The sequence below is a fragment of the Sturnira hondurensis genome, unplaced genomic scaffold (assembly GCF_014824575.4).
Source record: "Sturnira hondurensis isolate 20B ecotype Veracruz unplaced genomic scaffold, ASM1482457v3 Scaffold0003693, whole genome shotgun sequence".
NCBI lineage: Eukaryota > Metazoa > Chordata > Mammalia > Chiroptera > Phyllostomidae > Sturnira > Sturnira hondurensis.
In genome coordinates, this window is record NW_028076324.1 from 4,178,093 (window position 1) to 4,199,125 (window position 21,033).

Here is a 21,033-nt window from a genome sequence, read left to right on the forward strand (position 1 = left end):
GAGTGGTACCTGTAGGATTAGTGGGGAAAAAAATACTTGACGAGGCCCTCAGTACATTTTCTTCTCCTCCTCCAAGCACAAGAAACAGGGGAAAGTCAGCGCTCCCTGCAGTTGGGGACCCCAGTCAGGGAGCCTCCGCAGAGCCATGGCCATGACCCCTGAGTGACCCTTGGCATGCCGCAGCCACTCTTCCCTGAAGGACAAGCTCCAGGATGAAACACAGGAAGGTGTGGTCAGGTCATCCTGCAGACACCAGAGTCCCAGGAGGGCTTAGGGCTCCCCATGAAGGAGGTACGCTGTGAGCAGGCCCGGGGCAGGGTGGGGCGCGCTCACATTGACTCAGACCTCTCAAGTGACAGGCTGCAGGGTCCTGCCCTTGCCTGGGACTCCTAGGCAGCCCTAGTCGAGCCAGTTGTTGCAGATTAGCCTGGAGGGATTACAAAATCCTGCTGAGATGGGGCAAGGCCCTGCCAAGCTGAGCTGAACAAATGATGGTAGCTGTGCTAGAAGAGGAAGAACAAGTGTACTCGGACCACGAGAGCCAGTGCGTCTTCCAAACCAGAGGAGTCTTCCAAACACTCGGCCCCAAGCTGAGCAGGCCTGCTCCCCTCCACCAGTCAAGAGCTGTGTTATTCCATTCCTCATTGTGTAGATGAAGAAATAGGCTCCAAGTGGCTCAGTGTCTACACCAAGGTCAACAGTTCATGATGTGGCAGATGAAAGGGCTGTCTCCCAAGCTCCAAACCCTTTTTCATCCTAGAAAGTTTATGGATACTATGTTTGATTTTAGTTTTTAATAATTGGAGTTATTCAGCTCAATGTGTGATTAAACTACTTGGGGGTATAAAGTGCCTTCCTAGTAATGACAATGTAATTCACGTGTAAGAGGACAGGTGTTCGGAATGACACGGAGGGCACCATCAGATGGGCTCATTCAGTCCTTCCACAAACTGTGAGTAGCTACAGCTCTGTTCCAGGAATATAAACATGACACAGACGTGGTTCCAGCCCTCAGGAAGTTCACCATGTAGTCAACTGGGTCATGCAAGTTGGAAGAATAAAGCCCTACGCTTCCTTCAGATAGTCCCAATTTTATGTATCCAAAGTCAGAAGGAAATTGTCCATGTAAAAGATTTTGCTAGCCAAGGAATGCTCATTTGGTGTCCCCGGGCAGCAAGACCCCGTGCATGGAGGCATGAGTGACAATTCAGAGTTTGAAGGAGCTAGTGCAGAGTACTTATGCTCTTCAGAAGGCAGTCGGGAGCGATGACCTTGAAATCCCTTTGCTGAAACAGGACCTTAGTGTTTTGAGTTTTGCTTCATAGATCTTGGAGTTTTGGAGCTGGAAGGAACCTTAGGAATTTCATCAGAAGGACAAAAGCCAGAGCAGTGATTTGGTACAGAACCACCCTGCGCAGAAAGAAAGGGACTAGATGACTTCTCGTGTCCAGTACCAGTCTCTGGGCCACAGCCGTCTCCGGGCTGGCTCTCAGGAGGTACTCAGGCTCCAGAGACCACCCCACCCCAAGTCTGCTGGGTGTGACACTGTGTGAGTTTTCAGTTTCAGGGGTCCCAGTCCTTTCTTTTCTCATTACTTGTGCTTGGCCAAGATGGTAGAAAGGCTTATACCGTAGAGATCTAAGACACAGTATGATTAATATAGATAATTATATTATACTATAATTAATGTGATAAATATCAGTACCTCGGCAGTCATATCATAATATATAAATGTACCCAAGTAACACATTGTACACCTTAAACCTACCCAATGTCACACATCGAATTCATTCAATTCAAAAAAGAGGCTCGTGCTAACCAGGGAGGATGGCTGGTGTGCGTATCTCATTATCAGTCATCTTTTATTAAGCTGCATGCTTTGTAATTATTTTCCAATTCTCAGGACAACCCATAGCTAATTATGATTACCCTACTTTGGGGTGTGAAAAAAATGAGATTCTGCTTGATTGACATTTTCTCAAGATCACACATCAAGCAAGTAGCCAAACCAGTCCTGGAGCCCACACCTGCCTGACTCCAGAGCACCCCCCATCCTCTGTGCTGCAGAGCCTCCCAGCTGTCCCTGGGGGGGCCATCCTGTGAACCCAGTTGAGAAGAAGCACACTAGATTCATGGTCCGAGCTCTTGCTCGGCGGTCCGCTGCTTCTCTGACCACTCTTGGTGTGGATTACGTGCCTCTCTCCTTGGCTCCTTTGGAGGTGACTGTGGGCTTTTTTCCAAACCTGTCACTGGAGAAGCTTTTCCCACTGTATCTCCAACACCTAACATTGTGCCTATCTTTTAATTCATGTTTAAGAATTACTGTTCAAGTAAAAAAATGATGGACTTAATGACTGAGTAAATGAAATGATTTCCTCTTATTTCCACATGTCTGCATTTTTGGGCACTGGGCACCTGTAGCCCAAAGAAATCTGTGCCTAGCACTCAGTGTTGTATTTTTTAAAGTCAGATTGATTAAAGTGGAGTTTATAAAAATCACCAATTTTAAGTGTGCAATTTAGTGTGTTGAGAAGTGGATACAGCTGTGCAGTCACCACAGCTATTGTAATATATAACACTTATACCAGCCAATGAGGTTCTGTATGTTCCTTATCACTTCCCACCCCCCTGCCCTGGCCCCTTGGCAATTACTGACCTGCTTTCTATCACAGTGTTATTATTTCTAAAGAATTTCATATATATGGAATCATTCTAACTCAGAATAATTCTTTTGAGAGTAAACAGTGTTGTTGTATTTATCAGTAGTTTGTTCATTTGATTACTATATAAACTTCACTGTATAGACAGACCACAATTTATCCAGTCATCAGACAAACATCTGGGAGTTTTGCAATTGTATACTCTTGTGCATAAACCTTCAGCTTTCAAATACAAGAACATTCAAATGAACATTCAAGTAAAAGTCTTCATTTGGACATACACTTTCATTTCCTGTGGGGAAATACCTAGGAGTGGAATGGGTGGCCAGGTCACATGAGAAACATCAGTTTAACTTAGCTACTGCCAAAGAGTTTTCCAAAGGCTACCACTTTACAGTCTCAAAAGTGGTTTAGGGGAGTTCTCCGTGCTCTACATCCTCACCCATACTTGGTGCTCTCCATCTTAATTTTAGCCATTCTGGTAGATATATAAAATAGCATCTCATTATGGCTTTAATTTGCAATTTCCCCTGATAACTAATAATGCTGAGCATCTTTTCATGTGCTCTATTGGCCATTTTCAAAGCTTTCCTAAAGCATGCAAATCTTTTGCCCATGTTTTCATTGCAATTTCCTCTTAATTGTGAGTTGCAAGGTGATTGTCTACATGAAAAAGCCTTTGGAATCGACCTTCAAAACATACTTGAACTGTGCACTGGTGTGGCTCAGTGGATTGAATGTTGGCCAGCGAACCAAAGGGTCACTGGTTCAATTCCCAGTCAGGGCACATGCCTGGGTTGTGGGTCAGGTCTCCAGTGGGAGTTTTGTGAGAGGCAACCACACATTGATGTTTCTCTCCCTCTCCCCCTCCTTTCCCCTCTGTGTAAAAAATAAATAAATAAAATCTTTAAAAAAACATGTTGCAACTGATAAGTGAGTTTAAATAGTTCACATGATACAAGAGCCACAGAGAACTATATTTTTATTCTTTAATGAACTACTGGCTACTAGACAAAAACGAATGTCTTTTATATGATCAAAGAACTGAAGGAAAATACAAACTAAAGGAAATTAGGAAAACTCGCCTGAATAAAATGACAATATAAATAAAAATATAGAAATTATAAAAATGAGCCAAGCAGAACATTCTGGGATGAAAAATACAATAACTGAATTTTTACTAGAGGGATTCAACAACAGACTCAAATAGGCAGAAGAAAGAATCAGTAAACTTTAAGTCTGCACATTTGAACTGATCAAGTCTGAGGAGCAAAAAGAAAGAAAAATGAAGAGAGCCTAAGAGACTTGTGGGACATAAACAAGCAAACCAATATAAGCATTATGAGAGTCCCAGAAGAAGAAAGAATCAGGGGATATTTGAAAAAATGATTGGAAATGTATCAAATATAGTGAACTACATAGCTATGAATCAAGAATCTTAAACTTTAAATACAATAAATCCAAAGAAACTCACACCAACAAATTATAATCAAACTGTTGAAAGACTTTTTTAAAAAGAATTTTGAAAGCAGCAAGAGATAAATGATTCATCACACCCAAGAGATCTCCAATAAGATTATTAGTACATTTCTCAGCAGGAACCTTGAAGGGCAGAGGCAATGGGATTATATATTTTAAAATGTGAAATTCTAAAACTGCCAACCAACAATCCTATACTGACAAAATTGTTCTTCAGAAATGAGGGAGAAAGTAAGACATTCCCAGACAAAGAAAAGCTGAGGGAGTTCATTGCCACTAGACCTATTCTTACAAGAAATTCTAAAGGGAGTCCTTCAAGTTGAAATGTACCTTGAATCCACATGAAAATGTAAGCTTCATTGTAAAGTAAAGGCAAACAGACGAATATTAAAAAATAGTATTGTAATTTTGGTGTATAACTCCAACTTTTATTTTCTACAGTATTTAAAAGACAAGTGAATAAAATATATTAATCTATGTTACCTTATAAAATATAAGGATGATGTTGTGATATCTTTAACAGAGAGTAAGGGAAGCAGGGCTACAGCTTGAGCAGTTTTCGTATGTTGTTGAAATGAAGTTGGTATCAATTCAGGGTAGAGTATCATGACTTTAGGATGGTGCATCTAATCCCTTTGATAACTGCAAAGAAAACGTGTTGAATGTAGGAAAGGGAAATGGAAAGAGAATCAACATGTGTCACTACACAAAGTCAGCTGGTCACAGGGAAAGCAGTAATGGAGGAAAGGAGAGGCAAAAAAGCTAGAAGCATTCAGAAAATAAACAAAATGGCAAAGCAAGTGCTTTCATATCCGTAATTACTTTAAATGTAAGTGGATTAAACTTGATGAAAAGACATACAATGATAATGCACAAAAACAAGAAAAAAATCAGTATGCAACTATGTGCTGTCTGAGAGATGCATGTTCGATCTAAGAGTCAGGTTGAAAGTGAAAGAATGGAAGATTTTCCAGACAAAGAGAAACAAAAAGAGAGCACGGGTGCTGTGCTAATTACAGGCAAAATAGATTTTAAGTCAAAAACTATTACAAGAGGTAAAGAAGGCCCCTGTGTAATAATAAAGGGTCAGTGCTCCAAGGAGATAGAACAGTTATAACCATACTCATGTGTGCACCAAATACCAGGACTCCAAAACGTATGAAGCAAACATTGACAGAATTGAAGGGAGAGAGAGACAGCTCTGCAGTAATAGAAAGAGAGTTCAATACCCCAGTGCGAACAATGGATAGAACAGCTAGACCCAAGCTTAGTAAATAAACAGAGAACTTGACCCTGGCCAGCATGGCTCAGTGGGTTTGGCATCATCCAGCAGAGCCGGAAAGGTCACCAGTTCAGGGCACACACATTTGTTGCAGGCCAGGTCCCTGGTTGGGAGTGTGCACAAGACAACTGATCAATGTTTCTCTTGCATATCAATGTTTCTTTCCCTCTCTTTCTCCCTTTCTCCCCCTCTCTCTAAAATAAAAATAAATAACATATTTAAAAAAAAACAGAGGACCTGAATAACCCTATAAACCAATTGGATCTAACTGACATATTCAGGTCATCACCCAACAACAGCAGAATATACATTTTTTTCAAGTGCACATGGAACATTCTCTGGGAAACCATATGTTAGACCATAAAACAACACTTAATAAGTTTTTAAAACCTGAAGTCAGTATCTTTTCCAATCACAGTGGTATGTAACTAGAAATCAACAGAAGAGAAATTAGAAAATTCACAAATATGTAGAAATTAAACAACACAATCTCAAACAATCGATGGGCCAAAGAAAAAATCATGAAGAGGATTAAGAAATACCAAAACTTATCAGATGCAATAAAAGGAAGTGATATTAAGAAGGAAAAAAATGTAGCTGTAAATGCTTACATTAAAAAAGAGAGAGGTCTCAGATCAGCAATCTAACTCTGCACCTTTAGCAACTAGGAAAAAGAACTAAATCTGAAGCCAACAGAAGGAAGGAAATAGTGAGGATTGGAGCAGAGATACACAAAATAGAGTATAGAAAAATGGTAGGACAGCAACAAAACCAAGAGGTCCTTCTTGTGAAAGATCAATAAAGTTGACAAACCTCCTAACTAGATTGAGAAAGAGAAGGCAAAGATTCAAATCACTAAACTTAGAAATGAAGGAGGAAACACTAGTACCGATTTTATGAAAATAAAAGGCATGTTATATAAGTAGTTAGAGAGCACTATGGGCAATTGTATGCCAACAACTTGGATAATGAAGTAGACTAACTCTGAGAAACACACAACCTGATAAAACTGAATCATGAAGAAAGGGAAAATCTGAATAGACCTATGACTAAGAAGGGGTTTGAATCAGTAATTAAAAATGTCCCAGCCAAGAAAAGCCCAGAACCAAATGGCTTCACAGGTGAATTCTACCAAATATATAAGGAACGATCAACACCGGTCTTTCTCCAACTCATCTAAAGACCAAAGGGGGAGGGGAACACTTCAAACTTATTCTGTGAAGCCAGCATTATCCTGATACCAAAACCGAAGACTCAAGGAAAACTACAAACCAATATCCCTCATGCATATAGATGCAAAAGCCCTCCACAAAAATACTCAAACGAGCCCTGGCTGGTGTAGCTCAGTGGATTGAGCACAAGCCTTCAAACCAGATGATCACGGTTCGATTCCCAGTCAGGGCACATGCCTGGGTTGCAGGCCAGTTCCCAGCAGGGGACCCACAAGAGGCAAGCATACATTGATATTTCTCTCCCTCTCTCCTTCCCTTTCCCTCTAAAGGTAAATAAATAAAATCTTTAAAAAAAATACTCAAACGGAATTCAACAGCACATTGCAATGCTTATATACCATGACCATTCGAGTTACTTCCAGTCATTCATGTCCTTCCAGCTAAGACATCATCTGACATGAAGCAGGCATCTTCACTGTGCACTGTCCAAATTCCTGACCCATAGAGGCATCAAGCAGAAGAGCTGTTGTCTGCACTACTAAGCTTATGGTAGCTTATTACACAGCAATAGATAACTGGAGCACAGCCCTTCACGGACCCGCTGTCAGATACAGGGCCAATGGTTTGAGGACCAATTTAGCCAGCTAGTCTAAGTGGATATGTTGAATGAGGAGTGTGTTTCCAGTGAAGGCGTCACAAAGGGATGTCTAAGACTGCTGAGACATCCCAACTTTCTGAGTATAAATCCAGGAATTGTTGAATGGAGTCTCTTCACGTGAGTTGCTATAGGCAACTCACTCCAGCGCTTGTGGGACGTGAGGCTGTTGAAGGCAGCCCCCTTGTTGCCCAACTAGCCAGCCCCGCTGTGCACTGTTCCTTTTGCCCTCACCCTTTCCTTTCTTACTTCCTTCCATCTTTCCCCTTTCACTGAGTACCCACCATGTACATTATTTTAGGTTCCGGACTATCAAAGATGAGTGTGCGTTAATGAGTGTGCGAATGCTGTTGCTTTGCCATCTCTGGCCTCGGTGATTCTGAAGGGACTGCCCCTCCCAAGGCTAGCCGGTTCCTGCAGCTAGTAAATAACTTACCTGCTAGTCACCTGTCATACAAACCCACACCCCCAACCTCTGTCTTTATGGGGCTCTCAAACTCTGGGCTTCCATCCACCTGCCCTAATCACCCCACGGGCAGGTACCTGACAACTAAGGATACCTTTATGCCCCAGTGCCCACTCAAGTTATTCATATTTAGCTGATCTTAAGCCTGGTTGCCCTTCCTCGCTGTTCCCTCTGGAGAAACCACCAAAGGCTCTTGCCCGCAGTTGCCCCTCTCCCAACGCTTCTCCATGTGGTCCCTGTAGCATGAGATGCCTCTTGGGAACTGTCAATCACTAGCTTTTTAGTGGCAGTCATCTTCTGCTCTGTTGGCCTTACTATACCTCAAATTTTCTATTAATACACTATATTTTAAAACCCAATGATACTCAGTTCCTGCCCTAAGGAAACTTAAAATTGAGTGGGAAGGGGAGCCTTAAACTAGTAGAACCAGTAACATTCTGTTTCACGAGCTGAGCAGTATGCAGGTGTGTCCGTGCAGTGAAATTGCAGCCAGCATTCACGGTCTCTGCACTGTGCTGTAGGCATACCGTACTTCAGTAAAAACATAAATGTAAAATACTGGCAGTTTGAAATGCATCCATTAAAGCAACCTCACACACTAAACATAAGTGTCCCCTGCTGCTTACAGCCGAATTGTTGGCAGCTGACAATTCTTCATGATGACACCTCTCTTCATGACATCAGTCGTTAGCCTAACACTGTTTACCCAGAAATCAGATGGGTGGAGGTAGCCTGAGAAAAGACTTATTTTTCATTGTGCATTGTTTATAGGCATTTTCTAGTCAGCTTCCCTTCTTCCTCTTGGGCATCTGGAAAGAAAGGGCAATAGAATAAGGAGATAGAAACATACCCCCAGAACCAACTGTTAGTTTTTCTTATAATTTGTTGGTTTTCCTATCTAAATTTGAAAGTGTAGCTTCTGATCCACTAAATAAGGATCGTCTCAGTGCCATAATCGTTCCCCCTTACAGGAGAAAAACTAATTATTGTTCAGAGTGGAGTGGGGGGAAATTAGTGTGGAGAAGGTTTGTCCTGGACATGGAACTCTCCCCAGCCCTGGGTGCTTGAGGGAAGCAGGCACAAACCCCGGAGTGAGCATTAGCTTATCTCGGCGCTGCTGCAAGAAGGCGCACACACAGGCAAGCCCTCGTCTCCCTGGGCCCACAAGGCTTTCCGCCCTGAGAACGGGGCAGGGGACTCGCTCAAATGTGCACGTGCATGCGTGGCAGATGGGACTGGACTCATGTCTTCTGGCTCCAAGTCCAGGTGCTTCCCAGCATTCAGTAGGAGATGTGATTAATCATGGATGAGCAAGCAGGTATAGAGGGGAGAGTCTTTAGTAACCAGGAAACCTGATCTGGGGGACCCCAAGAAAATTTGGGTTTCTGAACTCTAGTGTTTGGTACTATTAAGTCTTTCCTGCAGAAATGTTTGGATGTGGTCAGGGGGTCTACACTCCCCACATTCAGGAGCGATGGCATCTGAAAGTCCTACTTCCTTCCCCCGAGTCCCCAGAGGGAAAGCTGTTAAACCTTGGATGCTGTGAAACTCTGCACCAGTGTCCTTGCGCCCTGCCTGCTTGCCGGTACATGCAAGTAAGGCTGTAGGTACATCTTAAATCCACGCGTTGTGGCTGAATCCCACCTGCCCCCAAGTAATTCTAAATTAGGGACCTTGATGAATTTCTCCTACATGACTGTGAAGAGATTTATGTGGGTTAAGAGAATGGAACTCTGAGAGCAGATTCTTGAAGGGAAGTCAGGGTATCTGGTTGCTGGACGAGAAGGTGGCCAGCAGGTCTCTGTCCAGTTTCCTGGCTCTCCAGCACACGCCTCACCCGTAGCCAACAGGGTTTGCCCATTTGCTTTTCACATTACCTTGAACCTCTTAGCACACTTTGGATGAGGAAAGGTCCAATGGAACTTGGAGAAATGGGAGTGAGAAGGCACAAGAGCGGGGGGGGGGGCGGGACTCAGCAGCTTGTTAGAAGCCCTGCTCTCTGGTCTGGGACTCTGAGGAGGGTGCGGAGCTGGGAGCTCAGACCGAGGCAGCTCTGGAACCCAGAAGCAAAGGCGTGAGGAACAGAGATGTACGTTCAGGTTTCTGCACTGCCTGCCACCTGCGCGCTGCAGCCTCACCTGCCTCATTGGGAAACAGCTTAACACTAAAAATGTGGACTGCCTACTTTCACAGGGGCTATATAGAGGCTCTGATGAGCCAGAGAATGGCTTTCCAAAGACTGTGAATAAAGTACGGAGTACGGATAAGTCCGTGTGAGCAGAGAAGATGGTGATGATCATTTCCACCTCCAGCCTGCTGTGAGGGACAAAAAAGCACCAGCAAAACACATGCCAAAAGCCGCTGCAAAGACAAGGGAGCCCTGGTGCAGCCCTGTGGCTCCACCAGCCCACTGTAGCAACACTGCGGAGCTTGCTCTGGCCGGGAGCCCCGGGGCCCTGGAGTCACCAAAATTCTTCAGTTGGGAATAGAACAAGGGGACAGAATAAGGAAGGCTCCTCCAGGAAAACGTTCTGGAGGCCTGACCCTGTTCATTTCATTTAAATATTCATTCATTATTTTTATAACATTTCACAGTTCTTTAAACATGCAAGGTGCTCTCGCAAATACTGTATCGGTAATCCTATCCCCATTTTACAAGTGAAGAAACTGAGACTGAGATCAGGTAAATGCAACTTGCACTCGGGGTTTCTGACTTCAAGTCCTGTGTTCCTGGGCACCCACGTTCAGCGAGCTACGGAGCCACAGGCAAAGATGGTAGAGAGGCAGAGAGAAGGAAAGTGGGGAGAAAGGGAAAGGGGAGAAATGAGAGGGGCAAGGGCGGAGGAGAGGAGGGGGAAAGGAAGGAGAGAAGCAGGGAAGCAAGGAAGGAGGAGCGGAAAAAAGACAGGGTAGAGAAAAGAAAGAAGGAAAAGGACATTTAAGAGGAGCAGAAAGCGTAGTGTACACATCACATACCGGAAGAGTAAGGCTCGGGTCTGTGTGCCAGGCAGGGTCGTTGCACGGTGCACGCACACAGTGTCCACTGTGCCCCCCGAGTCGCCACGCGCGGCCCCATCGCTCTGACTTTGCTCGCCTTTGTCTGCAGGGACCCCCATCCCACGCCTGCCGCGCGTCCAAGCACCCACGCCACAGCGCCTACGTCTCCACATTTCTTGGTTGGGTTGCTTGCGGATTCAAGCGCCGAGCCTCAATCGATGAGCCTTTGGACCAACAGCTAACTGGCCTCGGTCCTGGGCCCAGCGCTGGCCGGAGCAGGAGTTAACCCTGACGCTCTTGCTCAGCCCTATGAGCCCCGGACTTAGGGGACGCTTGGGATCTACGCAGAGCTCCGGAGGATTGAAGGTCGCAGTGACCCGAGAGGTGTCAGAATCACATTTGACCCCGCGTCCACCCGCACCAGAGCACGCTCGTATAAAGTTGCCCAAGTAAATCAATGCATTGGTGCAAGTTAATGAAGAAATTAAGGAATGGAATGAGCGAACGAGCCGGGTTTCCCAGACGCGGACAGCTCACACTATCGGGGCTGCGCCAGTGCTAGCAAGTGGCTGCTAAACCTCGGGTCCTGGAAACCCAGGCTGGAGCGCTCTCTCCGGACGAAATACAGGAAAGTAAACGATTGGAAACAGCAATCATGATACGTATTCTCTCTGCTCCCGCCCCCGCTATTTTCTCCATTTTTGCCGTGGGTCTATGGAATCCAACTTGCCCGCTCTGCGAAGCTGGAGTCTCGCGTATCTTCCAAACGTGGTTCCTGGGCACGGCCCCACAGCGTGCGCGTTCTGCTCAGGAACTACGCTGGGAGGGCGCCAGAGGCTGGCGCCGGAGTGGGGACGCCCGCGGCCGGCAAGGGGGCGCTGTCCCCTAGAGGCCTCTGACCCTGTGAAGCACCCTCTCCGCCCTGGAGGGCGGTAGGGTTTGAATGGGTCGAAGACAAGTTTTTCCAGGGGTTCTCGGCTGCAGCACAGTTGCCCCTGCAGCGATCCGCTCTCCACTCCCTCCCCTTCCCAGCCCCCCACAAATTGCCCTTCCCCGGACGGGCGCGGCCCGAGCTCCCTGTGGTTCCCAGAGCATTCTGGCCCAGGATTTTTCTAAAGGAATTTCTGGCAAGAGGGGTCTAACACGGGAAATGGCCTAGGTTTCCCGGTGCAGGGAAGCCCGCCTGGATCGCGGACACATTCTCTCCGCAAACCTCCCCCACCCCTCCCTGCCCATCCCACGACGCCAGTCAGCCCCACCGCTCCACCTCAGGTTCCAGGATGCTGTCTGACTGCAAACCACCCACTTTCCAATCTGGGCTGCGCCGTGTCAGGCGCCCTTCGCTGGTCAACCCCGGCCCGAGAGGGCAGCGGATGAAGCGCATGGGCCTAGGGTGCCGCTACTGGATCCTGGCTGGAAGGGAGAGGAAAACTAAGCTTTCCATTTTTATGTGGAAAGCCGATTCTCGTGTGAAAATTATCCGAGGTTTTAGAGATTAAAATCCGGACATTCTCCATTCATTTGCGGAGTTTTAGCCCTGGGGCCGGTCCTGGCGAGCATATTACGAACACGACGCCCCCTGTGAACTCAGTCATTGCACGCTGGCAAATTGAAACCTGGACTTAGAGGCTCTTTGTCTAGAGTTATATTAACATCTTCCATTATGTATAGAGTTTGGACTTCCCATATATTATCTCATTGAAAGTTCACAAGAGCCCTGTGAGATGAGTCTTATCATCGTCCTCCTTAAAGGATAAAGAAAGGAGGCTTAGAGAGATACCGAACTTGCCCAGAGTCACGCTTTAGGCAACCCAAACCCAGAGGACAGGCTCCGACTCCAGACTCGCAGTCCTCCCATGACAACGCTACCCCCTTTCAGGGTCACTTCTGAGGAGCACGCACAGGGGTGGTGCTCAGCAAATATTTGTGGACTGAATTCCAGAATCTAGTCAAGCCTTGTGATTGCCGGGTTTTTTATACAGTAGGGTGCGTCTAAAACACATTTACCCACTCACTTATTCATTCACTTATTTGGCGGTGCCTGAACACCTACTGTGTGCCAGCACTGAAGTAAGAGCCAGGCGAACGGTCCTACTCACACTAAGCAGGGCGACACGGGGCTGTCATTGGAGGGAAGGGGTTCAAGTCCTCCAGGGACGTCGGTGAGCAATCAGTCCGCGGCGCTCTGAGTTGAGCGCAGGTCCAGAACCTGCAGCCCCCGTCTGCCCTGGGGGTGTCAGGATGAGGGGAACCCGAGGGCTCTCAAGTCCTGCCAAAGTCATAGGGGACCCTGTGTGGGAGGGCCGGGTGACTCCACTCGCTCTGTGGGAGCTGGTGGGAGGAGAACAGAGAAAATACGAGAAGGGAATTCCTGGAGAGAAAAGCTAGAGGCAAGGGAACTGGAGACCTGGATACCAGGCACTAGGGTGGGACGGGGAGAGGGATGGTAGACGAGAGAAAGCGGATGGCAGAGTGAATAAGAACTGAGAACGCAGCAATGCTCTCCAAGAGCCAGGGTGCTGCGGGGCCACCGAAGGGGGCCCTCGGGTTGGCACTGAGTAGAACCCGATGCGGGATCCAGCCCGAGCCAAGTTTAGCCTCTGGTGATCACCAAAGTTGTCTGGGAGCCGGGGTCATTTTAGAAAAGCAGTAGGTGTGTTCTCTGGGGGGCGGGGGGCGGGGGATGCATGGTTAATGTCCCTTGTGCCCCGCCATTCCCAGCGAAACCTGTTTGGTCTCGATTCTCTGTAGGATTCCACGCCCGGGAGGAGTTGGTGAAGTCTGGCCCTTGGTGGCCGAGGCTAGGGCCCTGAAGTCCGGGTCCTACTTTCGGACGAGGTGACTGCGGGCAGTGCCTACCTCCCAGCTCTGCGGCACCTGCGCCGGGAGCGGGCGGGACGGGAGGCGGCCCTGGGGCGGCGGGGCGCGGAATCCCTGGAGGGACCAACGAGGTGGAAGGGCGGGCTGGGGGCGGGCGATGGGAAGCGGCCCTCCTTCTCTCTCCCGCTCCCCGCGGGTTTGAGAGGGGAGTTGGCGTCCCAGGACGCAGGGAGGGGGCCGCGCGGAGACGGAGGGAGGGGCGGAGCCGCCTTCAAGAGTCATTGGAGGACGCGACAGCCCAAAGCTGATAAATAAGGGGCCGGGACGCGGCTGCGAGCCAAGTTGGACGCCCCGACCAGTGCGAGGGCCAGGCAAGAGCCCGCCCAGTGAGGCGAAGCGAGGCGACCCCCGTGCGGCCATGGCCTCGCTGCTGGGAACTTACCCGTGGCCCGAGGGGCTCGAATGCTCAGCTCTGGAAGCGGAGCTCTCTGATGGGCTGTCGCCGCCTGCGGCCCCGCGCCCTCCAGGGGACAAGGGGTCGGAGAGCCGTATCCGGCGGCCCATGAACGCCTTCATGGTGTGGGCCAAGGACGAGAGGAAACGTCTGGCGGTGCAGAACCCGGACCTGCACAACGCCGAGCTCAGCAAGATGCTGGGTGAGTGATCGGGCGGGAGGGCGCGCCCTGAGGTCGCGGGCTGGGGGCGCAGGCAGAGGCGGTCTGGGGCAAAGCGTGCAGAGCGGGGCAGAACCCGGCAGGCGGGGACGCGCGGAGAGCGCGGGCGTCTCGGTGCGCGCCAGGTTGGGCATCTGTGCGAGCGCGGGTGTGAGTGCGGTGGCCGGGATTCAGAGTAGGGACCCCGTGACAAGGCCCAAAGTGAAACAACGTGGCCCCGGGGTGGCCTCGGAGGTCCACTCGTGAAGACAGGAGAGGAATTGAGGGTCCTAGGGTACAGATGGAGCGGGACAGCGTCCAGGCCCGGGTCGCCCGGCTGTGGAGACCCGCACTCAGGAAACTACCAGGATGGAAACGCTGAGACGGGGTAGAACTGGCCTTTGCTAGGAACACCGGAGTGGGAAACCCACTTTACCGCGGGCACCATCACAGAGGGAGGTGGTAACGACGATTAACGAATATTCATAGAGAGACCTTGTGGGAACACATCACTACTTTAACTTTATTATTAAAGCAACAGCAAAAAAAAAAAAAGAAGTATTGCAAGTAGACTCCATTCGACGCTATTTCTCAATCACACCAGTTTAGTTAGCTTCATCTAGGTACTTAGGACAGCTGTTGAGGGCAGTCTGTCTGTCTGTCTGTCTGGGAGCCTGACCCTGTTGCTTCCCTAGTGATGTTTTGTGGTCCCAGCAGGAGTGGTCGCACTAGGGACAGGGTGAGTCAGACCAGAGGAGAGGAGAGAGAGGATGTTAGGGCACGTCGGAAAAACCAGAGTTCCTGTCAGGGTTTCTAGTCTCTCCCGGGTCTGGAGCTGAGCACTTTTTCAACCCTGCCCTACTCCTAACCTCTTAGCCCCTTTGATGCAGTATTTATTATCCATTTTAACCGGTGGGAACTTTTGAGAGTACACTGTGTGTGGAGGGGGCCCTAGGCCCTGTGCGCAGGGACAGTGTGTGGTCACCAGAGATCGGCCTTGCTCTCCCAACCCCGCCAGACCCCAAACCAAAGGAGCCGGTTTCCTTTTTCCGTCAGAGCTTTGGGCTCCTTCCTGGTCCAAACCAGGGACTGAGGCTGCCCCCCTTTCTGCTGATTAAAGCCACAGGCCTTGTAGAGGTGTCTCTCCTGCAGTCCATCGACCCTCTCAAAGCAGCTGGTGGAGTGCTGACTTCAAAGAGCCTTTTACGGCCCAGCCTCCTGGTTCGCCCTGCCCAGGAAGCCTCATCTTAGTGAGCCCCTTCCTCCATAAAAAATATTTAAAGCTGTATTTTATACTGTTGGCACAAAGACAAATGAATTAATATACACAACAATAAAACATTTTCTTCATTCTGTAAGTTTCTATTTTCCCTCAGATTGCTAAAGAAATAAAAACACTATTTTGTGGGGCCCTAATTTTTGTTCTGTGTGTGTGGGGGTCCTACGTGCTGTTCCCAGATGCTCTTGTGACAGGAGTACAGCAGGGTTTCTGCTGTAGACCCAGGGCCAGAGATGGAGAAGAACTTGATTTGGGAAGCCTTGTAAAATTGAGGCTGCCTGCATCTGAGGAAAGGGCAGGCCAAGGGACTTGGGTGACAAATGCCTCTGGTAAGCTGATCCCTGCTGTCTATTTGCACGAACGCTTTCAGAGGTTACAGTTCATTTTGCAGGAAAAGCACAGATTCCTTCCGGCTTAACCACACAGCCATTGGCACTGAGTGAAGGGAACCAACCTGATGTTGCTCTTTCAAATACGGTCTTTCTAATCTGTTCAGAGGATGATCTATTTCCACTCCCATGATCTCGCCCGACCCTTTTCTTTCTGACTTTGGAAAGGAAAGGACTGGATGGGATGTGAGTGCCAATTTTTTTTTACTATAAGCTTTCTAATCTTTAACACTAAAAGTTTCACCCATGAGCACTAGTATTTTTAGTCCCTACTAAAATTATTATATGAGAAAGCACATAAAGGCAGTTACCCATTTAGTGGCATTTAAAATTAACTTATATTTTATTAATACTGCAACATCCGGGTACACTTAGGAACCAGAGCCACATTTTATGTACTCAGTCCACAGACAGGGGAGGGTGGGGGCATCTGGGGCTTGGGTTTCTTGCAACAACTTTGTGGTCTCAGCCCTAGGCTGGGAATTGCAGACCAGTTAGCTCCAAATCCAGAGTCCTTAACACTTTTCATCTTCCCCTTCTAAGTGACAGCTAATTACATTAATTGATGACTGTCAGAATAGTGATAAACTTTCATCCCAGTGGTGAGACACCTTTAGTAATCACCATCCTCCAGCCGAGAGCCTGGGTGCAGAGCCAGCCAGCCCAGCACAGGCAGGAGGGTGGCCATACACAGTTCTACTTCACCCTGTGCAGAGGGCTCTGGGGGGGAGGTGTGCCCTCTCCTTACAGGGTTCATCTGGGCCTGTCCTCCAGGCTTGAGACTCTGAAACTTCAGCACACATTAGGGTCCTGGGAGAACTTGTCAAAGTTGTAGACTCTGAGTTCACCCTAGGGGGTGACCACCTAAGGGGTCCAGAAGTGACCTTCAGAAAACCTGCAGCTGGCAGGATGGGCTGTGCACTTGGAAAGACCCAAGCAGTTTACAAAACAGCACACAAGCGAGGAAGGACAAATAGGAAATACAAATGGAACCAGCATTTCGGTACCAGTGGGATGCACGTGTGCGGTGCTCTTTACAGAGAGAGTTTTGTGTTGGGTAGTATCACAACGTATTTTCTAGTGAGGAAAACAGAGACCTGGGGAAGTTGAGGGGTGTTCACTTCCGTGTGGAGAGCCAGCAGCTGCACAGCTGCCCCTGCCATGGTCAGAGGGTCCTAAGTAGATGACTGGAAGCTGCAGTGCATGGGCCTGTGTGTGTACACATGTGCCTGTTGCATGTGCATTCTTACGTACATATGTGCATGTCACAGGCCAATGCTAGCATTCTGCCATGGTCAGGTTTTCACACAGAGGAGTCCTTTTGACCTTCAGATGTAAGGGATAATAAGTGGGATCCTATAATTTAATTATGTCTGGGAAACTACCTAACTCTACCTGGGCTCCCTCAAGGGAAGGCCCGTGAGATTTATGCCATAAATAAGTATTACAATACCATTTCCTGAGAAACAGCAACAATCAGCGAAGGCAGAGAATTCTTCCTTAAAATGCACAAATAATTAGAATTGCCTCTCCAAGGGTTAAAAGTATCCACATCAATGCCGTAGTCCTTACATGTTTTTATCCTGTGGCTGACATTGGCCTTTCGCTGTGGGGCGCATATTTGTGTTACCTGATGGATTTTATATGAGAGGTGATGTGACTGTATGTGTCGTTGGCATGAAGTGGTTTTGCCCCGCGCAGGCGAGGGAGGTTGTTTTGGCCTCGCGGTGCGCTGCTAGGGCAGGTTCCGCGCTGGGAAGAGGGCGTGAAGGGGGAGTGCCTTCCTGTATTTTGTGTGTGTGGGTCCTACGTGCTATTCCCAGAGAGGTGGGGCCGCGGACCGGACGGGGCTCGGACGGGGTAGGGGTACGAGGGAGCCCGAGTGTGCCCGTCTGGGGCTTGGGGGCGCCAGGCTGAGACAGGTGCACCGGCCGCCCCAAGCCGTGCAGACGCTGAACGTGGCCTTCTCTGACTTGTGTGAGCAGGAAAGTCGTGGAAGGCGCTGACGCTGTCGCAGAAGAGGCCCTACGTGGACGAGGCCGAGCGGCTGCGCCTGCAGCACATGCAGGACTACCCCAACTACAAGTACCGCCCGCGCAGGAAGAAGCAGGCCAAGCGCCTCTGCAAGCGCGTGGACCCTGGCTTCCTCCTCAGTTCCCTTTCCCGGGACCAGAACGCCCTACCCGAGAAGCGGGGCGCCAGCCGGGAGGCATTGGGGGACAAAGAGGACAGGGGTGAGTACTCCCCGGGCGCGGCCCTGCCCAGCCTGCGGGGCTGCTACCACGAGGGGCCGGCGGGCGGCGGCACCCCGGGCAGCACGGACACGTACCCCTACGGGCTGCCCACGCCCCCGGAGATGTCGCCCCTGGACGCGCTGGAGCCGGAGCAGACCTTCTTCTCCTCCCCGTGCCGGGAGGAACATGCGCACTCCCGCCGCGTCCCCCACATGCCCCGGCCCCCTTACTCCCCCGAGTACGCCCCCAGCCCTCTCCACTGCCGCCACCCTCTGGGCTCCCTGGCCCTCGGCCAGTCCCCGGGCGTCTCTATGATGTCCGCTGTTCCCGGCTGTCCCCCGTCTCCTGCCTATTACTCCCCTGCCACCTACCCGCCTCTCCACTCCAACCTTCACGCCCACCTGGGCCAGCTCTCCCCGCCGCCCGAGCACCCCGGCTTTGATGCGCTGGATCAGCTGAGCCAGGTGGAACTCTTGGGGGACATGGATCGTAATGAGTTCGACCAGTATTTGAACACTCCCGGCCACCCAGACTCTGCTGCGGGGGCCGTGGCTCTCAGCGGGCATGCCCCGAGCTCTCAGGCGACACCACCGGGCCCCACAGAGACCAGCCTCATCTCTGTGCTGGCGGATGCCACGGCCACGTACTACAACAGCTACAGCGTGTCGTAGGGCCCTGGCCGCCCGTCCTGCCCTGCCTGGACGCCGCCACTCTCCGTCCTGCGCCCTGAGCAGAGCCACAGAGGTGCTGCCGCCCAGAGCGGGCACGTCTGCCCTGAGGGTGCTGCGACCCGGGATCCGCGGATCCGAGGACCCTCTCCACCCCTTCCCTGCCTGCCCCACTGCGTTCTGATTCTGTTCCTTCAAATGAGTCTTCACGGGCTACACCTAGGAATAAGGAAAGGTCGTTGCTGAGAGACGCTGGTTCCAGGTAGAATTTTCAGATCTCTCCTCCCCATCCCCATCTCAAAAACCAACATTCGAGAAGCCCAGCAGCAACGACACCGCCCAGGCTCTGACGCAGGCGCAGGATGCACCCGAACTTGGGGTCTTCATGCGGAGGGGACCGAGGGCTGGGATCCAGGGACCCAGGATCCCAAGAGGGCTGGTGACACCCCAGCTGGCCTCGCCTTCCAGCCTGCACCCCCATCTTTAAAGTGAGGGGCACAATTGACCTCCAAGGTCCTTTCTGCTCCAGGGTTTTCTGACTTAGGATTCTCAAAAGGCCGAAAGGAAAAGGAGGTTTGACTCAGCAAACTGGTTAAGGTGTAACCTGTGATGATTCCCTGCGCACAGCCCAGGGCTTTCTGCACTTGCACTGCCTTCCAACCAGGTCTTAGTCATCCGCATGGACTCTTTTCCAATTTGAGAAAAGAAAATACTCATCTCGACTTGGAAAATTAACCACTAGGGTTGGCTGCATCGCTGAAAATGAGATTGATTCAACCTGTATTTTTAAAGTATATTTTATATGTTCTTTTTAAAAATTAGAACATACTAACTCATTTCCAGAGAGTATCTGCAGCCTGAACAGACGCAGTCCATGTGTGAGACACACAGCACGCACACCTTCATGCACACCCTCACCTGCATGCCTGTGCGGCCCACATCAGATACTCTTGTTGACATTGGCAACTTTTTGTCAACTCCTTGTTCCTAATTACCCAAGGAACAGGGAACCTAAAAAGAATTTCCTCTCTTCTGAATGTGTTGGTTTCTTGAGCAAAATTTCAGCACACTCCTCAGCAAAATTCCAGCTCCCCTCTGCAGATGCCGTCTCCAACTCCTTCTCTGCCTCTCCTGCGGTTGTTTTTGTGTTTCCTTTGCTCTCCCTCCACACCTGAATTGGCCACTAACCAGAAGATTCCAAGGCTGATGATGCCCATGGCTGGGGTGGGAGTTCACCCCCCTCACCAGCCAGATGGTTCTTCAGGTAACAGCCTCACACAGCACTTTAACACGACTTCTCCACGGCACCTTCGCTGTGCTCGCTTCCCAAAGAGCAGAGACCCACTGTGATCCAGAACGTTTTTTCTGAGCCCCGCCCCCGGAGCATTGCTGTCTTTCTCCCAGACTTCCTTTGAAGGGACATACCTGACAGTGAGCAACAAGGCAGTTGTTTGTCTTTTAATGTCAGCATATTATGGCTTGTATGAAATATGTGTTTTATATATTCTCCTATTATTTTCACCTTATATTTTGTATTGTTGAAAGACCCTTTTTCTTCCTTCCAAGGAGTCCAATTGTAAAGTCACTTATAAAATATACTTAATCTTTATGCTATGACTGTATACAATGTTTGGTAATAAATAGTAAAATCACTGACAGGATGACTGACTGGCGCCGTCCAGAATGTGTATTAATAATCTTGTAAAACATGAGCACAGATGTCAAGCTAAACTGTTCCATTTTCTGCTAAGAACTACACATACTTTGGGATGGTTGTAGATATTGATTTGTCTAAAATATTTAATTTAAATAAACACTTTTTGTATAATGACCATTCTAGTTGTGCAAAAAAGAAAACATTTTCAAGGGAGGCGGAGGTATCATGCCTTATCAAGTTTCTTTTAATTTTAAAAAGTTGTGATTTATAGGAGTGGCTTATTTGATTTTTGAGTTTATGGCAAAGTCATAAAGTCTAATATGATACATTGGAAACAGTGCTGTAATTATGAGTAATGGAAAAAAAGACTGATTTATACTCTATCTGCAAAACACTTTTCTCCTCAGGATATCTTCACACTTGTCAATTAGAACCAGGTGTTACCTCAAGATAGGAAATAAATTCTGCCCAATTACTTGCTTACTTAAGGCTACCACGTTAATTTTTTTCACCTTTTTTGAAGTAATTTGAGAAATACCCGGATTGCCTTCTTTACTAGGTAGGTATGGACGTGGCAATGACAGGTGTGTGGGCTCTCGAAAGTGCATGGAATGCGGTGAGG

At 48.9% G+C, this 21,033-nt stretch overlaps 1 protein-coding gene across 1 annotated transcript; it reads left to right on the top strand.

Moving 5' to 3' along the window:
* Nucleotides 1-13,756: 13,756 nt before the first annotated feature.
* On the top strand, nt 13,757-20,585 carry SOX7 (SRY-box transcription factor 7). Its single transcript, XM_037042186.1, has 2 exons — nt 13,757-14,187; nt 17,838-20,585. Exons 1-2 carry the CDS (start codon nt 13,950-13,952, stop codon nt 18,755-18,757), a joined length of 1,158 nt encoding a protein of 385 aa, XP_036898081.1. The 5' UTR covers nt 13,757-13,949; the 3' UTR covers nt 18,758-20,585.
* Nucleotides 20,586-21,033: the final 448 nt, after the last annotated feature.